This window comes from Gadus morhua, chromosome 7 (assembly GCF_902167405.1).
Source record: "Gadus morhua chromosome 7, gadMor3.0, whole genome shotgun sequence".
NCBI classification, from domain to species: Eukaryota; Metazoa; Chordata; class Actinopteri; order Gadiformes; family Gadidae; genus Gadus; species Gadus morhua.
The window spans coordinates 11441219-11448873 of NC_044054.1; the positions used below are offsets into that span (position 1 = coordinate 11441219).

Sequence of the window (7655 nt, forward strand, 5' to 3'; positions counted from 1 at the left end):
GGCTGGGTTATTGACCATTTAGTCAAGGGAAACCAAACTACTTGATTGCCATGAAGGTGTCGTGGAGTCTATGCAGGTTTCATTCTAACGACTTAACCAGATGATTATCTCACACACACACACACACACACACACACACACACACACACACACACACACACACACACACACACACACACACACACACACACACACACACACACACACACACACACACACACACACACAGTCTCCTGCCCTCCTGTCGTGTCAGGGTTCTAATGAATTGGCTGACAGTTGACAATGCAAAACTCCCTCTGAAGTGTTCCTTGTGGGCCAGTTTTATACTGTCCCCAGTGTCTATGTCCCGACCCCTGGACAGGCCAGACGTCTATCCTCAGTTGAGGGGAAAAGCAGGGGGGGGGGGGGGGGGGGGTTGGAAATGACCTGTCATTCCCCTAAGAGAGAGGCAGGTGATGACAGGTCAAACATTGGTTTGCAGTCAACACGCGGACAAACAAACGTAACATGCAAGTGTTGGATGCACTGAGAAGAACAAAGAGGGGGGGGGGGAGTGTAGTGTGTGTGTGTGTGTGTGTGTGTGTGTGTGTGTGTGTGTGTGTGTGTGTGTGTGTGTGTGTGTGTGTGTGTGTGTGTGTGTCCTATAGATAAATAATGGAGGTATTCCTGCCTGCACATCTGTGAAATGGATATAAAGGTCTAGTAAAACATCAACACCCGCAACAACACACAGATATCCCTTGGAGAGAGTGGACGGACGTCCCTTTGCCCATTTCAGCCCCTGTTCAACTTCACACAATCCCTTTATGCATTCAATTACTTTGAAAAAACTATTTGATTTAAGGCTGAATACAGACGGATTAGCAACAGCCATGTATGGTCGGGGTCCTGACATATTGATTGTTGTGTATCATCAGTGTAAGTACATGATTTTCAAGATTTCCGTACATTAGGTCGCAGCTTATCTGGCTTAGAATCAGTTCTTGATGTTTGAATAAATCGTTGAACACTCCCAACAAGGGAGTCCCCATCAGTTCAAATAATTTAACACAACAGGACCACATAGCTCATGGTCAGCTCATATCCAGCGCTACCTCATAGGGCGACTCTGATAAACACATACTATACTGCATCATACCTTTTTTCTTAGGATGACCTGTGCGTTCGTTTACTCAGCGCATGCACAGCATCCAATCACAACAAAACACACCCCAAAGAAGTAGACTCCCTTAATAAAGAGCCACTTGTTCTGCTTTTACACTGACTGCCATGCAAGTAAGGCATCACTTCTTCCACAAACCTCTGCCCACAGTCAAAGAAGCCTATGTGCTCCGCTGAGCAACGCATTGGCGTCTCCTCACCCATGGCCACTGCACACTAACGCAGAGCCTTACGAATCCAAATGACAAATTAGTCCATTGAATTATTAAAAAGACTGGTAAGAATATATTGGCAGCAGTGGAAACAGAGGGAGAACCTCGAAAGCCTGAGATATCCCCTGTAAGGACGGAGGAATAATAACTTCACGTTTCACCTGATGGACTCTGCTACACCCCATAGTGCATAGATCAGACATCCATTTCCAGATGTTATCCAGATGGGGCTCTGTGTAAAGCATGTTTTCAAACTGACAACCCGTAGAAAACCACAACAAACGCACCAGCCGGTTCTAGTAGTCTATAGGAGGCTAGGAGACCGCCAGGCTTGATACAACACGCCTGAGAGTGTTAACACTCAGTCCTATAGACACAACAGCATGGTGACACGTTACCAGTCAGTCCTTATAGGCACCACAGCATGTGGACACGTTACCAGTCAGTCCTATAGACACAACAGCATGGGGACACGTTACCAGTCAGTCCTATAGACACAACAGCATGGGGACACGTTACCAGTCAGTCCTTATAGACAGCTCAGCATTGGGACACGTTACCAGTCTGTCCTTATAGACACCACAGCATGCTGACACGTTACCAGTCTGTCCTTATAGACATCAAAGCATGGGGACACGTCAAAGCATGGGGACACGTCAAAGCATGGGGATACTTGATACTTGACAAGTTACCTTGTACACCACACCATAGACACGTTACCTTGTACACCACAGCATGGGGTCTACACGTTGCCTTGTACAGTAAGGGGTTACACGTTACCTTGTACAATACGGGGTTTACACGTTACCTTGTACACCTTCCCGAAGGCTCCGTCCCCCAGCTCGCCGATGATCTCCCACAGGTCGTTGGGGTTGATGTCCCGGTGAACATGTTCGTACTGTTTAACCCGTTTTTTAATATCAATGGTTGGCAGCCGTAAGATCTTACTGAACCTGGCGAACGCCATGGTGTCGCAGGAACGCGGATAAAGAACTAAAACCTAGAAGTTCGCAAACGAACGAACCCGCGCGCCGACGCGCAGCCGCGGTGAAGATCCTTAAATACCGAATGCACGCTTCAATTATTCCACGTCTTGAGAGGAAAAGTTACAATGAGAACTAAAACGTGTGGAGGTGGTTATTCTTCTACCAGGCGTTCCATTTCAAACTATCGGAGGTAAAAGGTGTTCAAGGTGAGTCTCTGAATCAGGAGACCCACTATCTGCTCCCAGGCGCGCGCTGCCACCTGCCGCTCTAAACACATTCAACAATCAACTGCTGCCAAGGCAACTGGTGCTCCTGCTTACCCATGGTCCCGACAGCCAGCCCCGCCCTCTACTTCAACGCCCCGCCACTGCCGTCGTGGAAAGGGAGTTCGTTGAACATGAATCGGTCTTTTTTAATGCAATGACGAATGACTAAAACGAACTCTACTTCCTTGTTGGGGTGCTGGACTCGGTCACTGGTGCAGGGGTTGGGGTGTTGGGCGGGGTCACTGATGCAGGGGTTGGGGTGCTGTGCGGGGTCACTGGTCAAGCGGTTGGGGTGCTGGGCGGGGTCGCTGGTGCAGGGGTTGGGGTGTTACTGCCCAGTTTAATGACAAAGGAAGATAGTGGAAGTTTCTCGATCATTACAAGCCGGTATCGGTTTCACCCTGTTGCTAACTTGGTGACACACGTAAAAAGTACTTCTGACTCCTTGAAGACCAACTCGGGTATTCATTATTCTTAAATGTGCCTATAAATATCTCAAAGCTGTAAACATAATTCTAGACAGCATCACAGTGCCATCTTGTGGACTATTTGTGTCATTGCCTTGACTGTATTACTGTATAGGGTGTTAGCTATGAAAGATAATTAGATAATAATAATAATAATAATAATAATAATAATAATAATAATAATAATAATAATAATAATAATAATAATAATAATAATAAGCAACATCTTGGCTGGATCAAATCCTTCATATGTTCTGGGTTAATAAATGACATATATTCATTATGAATCAATCAATAGACACATATTTTGAAATCCATTTTTGAGATTTTTTTATTCGACAATGACAACCTAATCTTACTCTTTATATGTCATAGACCACAATTCTGATTATGTAATAATGGTAAAGTTCCATGACGTCGAGACTGAAGAAGTGTTTGCATGTATTTTGATTCACTGTCAATGTTTCACCTTTTTCATTCACATTTAAATATATTAAACTAACAAGAAAACTATACTACACCTGGATACTATGCATCTTGGTTCAGTTCCCTTAGCCTTTGGAATTAAAATAGCCCCAAATCATCACAAACCCTTCGCCACCACTACGCAGGATGCATCCTGCATCCATGAAATAATTGGCTTTTAAAAATAAAAATTAATAATCTGCCTGCCTCTATGGGAATTTAACATAAGAGTGTCTATACTTATACACCCTGTATTTTAATGGAGAACATTTATTTGTTTACAAATACTTAATTCCATTTGTTTAATTAAGGCATTAAGATCAATTTCCAAAAGATGATTTTGTATTCCTCTTTTTAGTGAACATTTGCATGGGTGCCTAAACTTATGCCTATCACTGTAATACTGTTTTATATATCATGATTTGCAACTTTTTATAGAACATGAACACTACCCTTTGTTACCAGCAGAGTGAAGCTAGTCAGCAAACCAATTTTTTACAGGCATATGATAATTTTAGGCTTACATAATTTAATCTAGCATTTCTAAGTCTGTTCAATGCAATATTTTGACACCACCTCAAAATTGTGCCATTTTTGTACACACTTATTTTCATTCACTAATCAGTCTATAAAAAGACAAGGGACATGAGCCTACGTGTCTAAAGTAAACTAAATCAAAGTTAGACTAAACAACCCACAAACCAACAAAACCTGGAACTGTGGTGCCTACCCACTGTGCATAAAACACAATGTAGTACTGCTGGCAAGTTCACCGGAAGTTCAGGTTGTCACCATAGCAACCATTGATGTCTACCTCCAGCACAATACTTTATATTATCGTCACTTATGATCCAAATATTTGTTGTTTTTTTTGTATGTGTTTGTTATTTCAAATCAATGTTAGTCATGCACTGGAGTTACATTTCCATAGGAATTCATCAGTCTGTTAAAGTCATGTTTATAAGGCTGTGGCATAGCGGCGAGATGGTTCAAATGAACTATTGCTATCTGACAATCCACAGCATTATTTTATTAGTGAGAGTCAGGGCATTAGCACAATGGTTGCAATGTAAATTGAAGATGAGGAACGTAACCATAATCAATTGTATTCCTCTCTTCTGAACTGTTTTCATGTCATCAAAAAGGGCTGCAAGGCTCTTTTGAAAACCGTGTATAGTATTTATTTAATCACAACACAAAGAAACAAATGGTATTACCTCCTAATAGATATGTGAAAACACATACACATTGAGGGCATTCCTACAAACCAAGAGAAGAATGGGATTTTGTGTTTTTATGCGTTTGTATGTGTGTGTGTGTGTGTGTGTGTGTGTGTGTGTGTGTTTGTGTGTGTGTGTGTGTGTGTGTGTGTGTGTGTGTGTGTGTGTGTGTGTGTGTGTGTGTGTGTGTGTGTGTGTGTGTGTGTGTGTGTGTGTGTGTTTGTGTTTGTGTGTGCGTGTGTTTGAACAGGCACTTGTGCCCAGCATAAAAAGGTCCTATAAAAGCCTCAACGTTACATTAGGTGATGAATTGACTCGCTGGCTGAGCTGTGATATAAGTCACTCTCTAAGAGCACAGCATTGATGAGCAAACAGGAAATGAGAAAATGAGAAAAAGAGTGCAACAGAGCAATAATCCGGACGAACACCGTAATTATAGCAGAGTTGATGTCATTTGAACTGAATAAACAAATGAATTCAAACATTGGAGGAATGCAAAAAAAGACATTTTACGTATTTGTATTTACTAATCATTAATAGTTAAAAACCAAAGGATAGTGGGTGGAGATATGGAGGGACAACGAAACATATAAGGACGTCTCAATGCAATATTTTGCATACAATGCCTCATAATAAATAAAAATAAAAAATATGTTTTGTTGTTGTCTATTACTACTAGGTAGAGATTATTATCAATCTTATTATACATTTTTAAACTGCAGGAAACACTTGTACAGTTGCTGGAGCTGGTCCAAAAAGTCCTATTTATTCTCAATAAAAGTGAATTAACTGGTTAAATATAGAGAGCAGTAGACTTTAGGGAATCTCTCTACCATAACATTATTTTTGTGTGATGTTGGAGAGAAAGAGGTTTCACTTAATGCAGAGATGCAATTGGTCATAATCTGCATCATAAACCCTTTTTAATAAGGTCAGATTTCCTATTGTGTAGCCTGTTAAAATAGCATGCTGGTTAAGTCTCACTTCATCCTAACTAGACTCTGGGGCGCATCATACCTGAGGCTACTGCTCCCTCTTTCGTAACCCCAAAATCACTTATATTATGGGCTGTGAATGTTTGGATTCTAGAGCAACTAGGAGGACAGTTTGAACGCCCGCAGTCTTAGAATGTATCTTTAGAAGTTGTGTTTTATTTAACATGGATTTATTTGTTAAGCTATTTAACCTGGATTAATTTTTTAAGCTGTGGGCAAGTGGAAGGTGAGTTTGAGGGTTCATGTTTAGAGTACCGGTAAATAAAAAGAAAGTGGGACCCTTAACTAAAATGTTGTCATTTCAGAAACCACCATTATGCTTTTTTTTGCTCATTCCTGAGGCATAACCTTTAACTTCAATATCATCCTTCAATTTAATATGATATGTTATGATATCCATAATAATAATGTATTATGATGTCATACAATGTGAACAAATGTGGTGTAACCCGAAGTCATAGAACATGATGGAATGTGCTTTAAGGGGATGTGATCTGATGTGATCTGATGAGTTTTGGTCTGATCTGATTTGATCTGTTGTGATCTGATGTGATCTGATGAGTTGTGGTGTGTTCTGATTTGATCTGTTGTGATCTGATGTGCTATAAGGTGATGTGATGAGTTGTGTTGTGATCTGTTGTGATCTGACGTGCTATAAGGTGATGTGATGAGTTTTGTTGCGATCTGATGTGATGTCATCTTATCGGATCTTGATCGGATGATTTGTGATCTGATGTGAGCGGATGTTTTCTGACTGGCTGGTGCCCCACCTCTTGGCCTCACTGGGACTGGATGACGTAGAGCCTTCTCAGGGCCCGGGGCCATTCAGGCACACAGAACATCCAGCCCCCACGGGAGCGTCCATGGCTACGCGGGCCTTCACAGGCCTGCTCAGCACCAATGGAGGGATGGAGGGAGGTTTTACCTTGGCAGACTCAGGGCTTGAGAACAACGACCTCAGGGCAAGGGAGGAATTAGGGGGGATGTACTTGCATTTAGTACTTGCAATTTCAGAGTGAAGTTGGGATGACTTTTTATCAAATTCCTTTATTAAAAAACTATTTTTCAATATTGATAGGTAGATAGAGTAGTATATAGTAGATATAGTAGATAGTATTATACAATGATAATAATATGTATATACATCTACTCTATATATGTATATGCATATATATGTGTAATTATTATATGATTATTTGTAGAATACATGCTTAAAAACATCACCAAATCACAACCATTACAGGAACAAACAATAGCGATAATCAAAGATGAATGGTAGATTAGTAGGCCTAACTGCCTAACATAGTAATACAATAGAAAAACTGCAACTGAAAATACCTAAATAAATATTGAGTGTGACTTAACAATTGGCACACACTTGTACATGCATGCCTAGGTACAAGTCTGGAACGTATGCCATCGGGCGGCTCTGTGTATAAGGCCAAAATGGACGTCATCCTTTATTCATTCATTAATCCGATTTAAGCATTGTATACTGCATACAAATCCGTATCAGATACAATAAAAAACATTAAAAAAAGAAAAAAATATTTACTGTGAAAAAACTTCCTAGACGTCAAATGTATTTCTTACTTCTGTGTTCTCCTGTAATATTTGTATTTTTTAATAATGATAATATATCCAACATAAATCACACATTGTTTTTTCATATTGTATCCCCAAATGCATCTTCTACATTCTACCTTTGCTTCCACTTAGCGTTTCGGGGTCACGCTTTTGCTGAGCTGCCCGCTGGCTATCGCCGAGTCATGGAAAGCACGTTGGTGGAGCAGGTCAGTGGGTAGCAGCCCTGTGGTGGTTCCCAGCGGGGGCCAGTGACCGCAGGGGCCAGTGACCGCAGGGGCCAGTGACCTGAGTGTACG

At 41.2% G+C, this 7655-nt stretch overlaps 1 protein-coding gene across 2 annotated transcripts in view; it reads right to left on the reverse strand.

The window, feature by feature from the left end:
• stk10 (serine/threonine kinase 10) overlaps positions 1-2807 on the reverse strand; it is a 48735-nt gene extending 45928 nt beyond the window's left edge. The window contains exon 1 of one of the 2 annotated variants that reach the window (XM_030362474.1): positions 2182-2807. In XM_030362474.1, the coding sequence (XP_030218334.1) occupies positions 2182-2340 (159 nt within the window). In that variant the 5' untranslated portion in view covers positions 2341-2807. The remainder of the gene's footprint in view (positions 1-2181) is intronic. The other variant, XM_030362473.1, reaches the window with a different exon arrangement.
• Positions 2808-7655: the final 4848 nt, after the last annotated feature.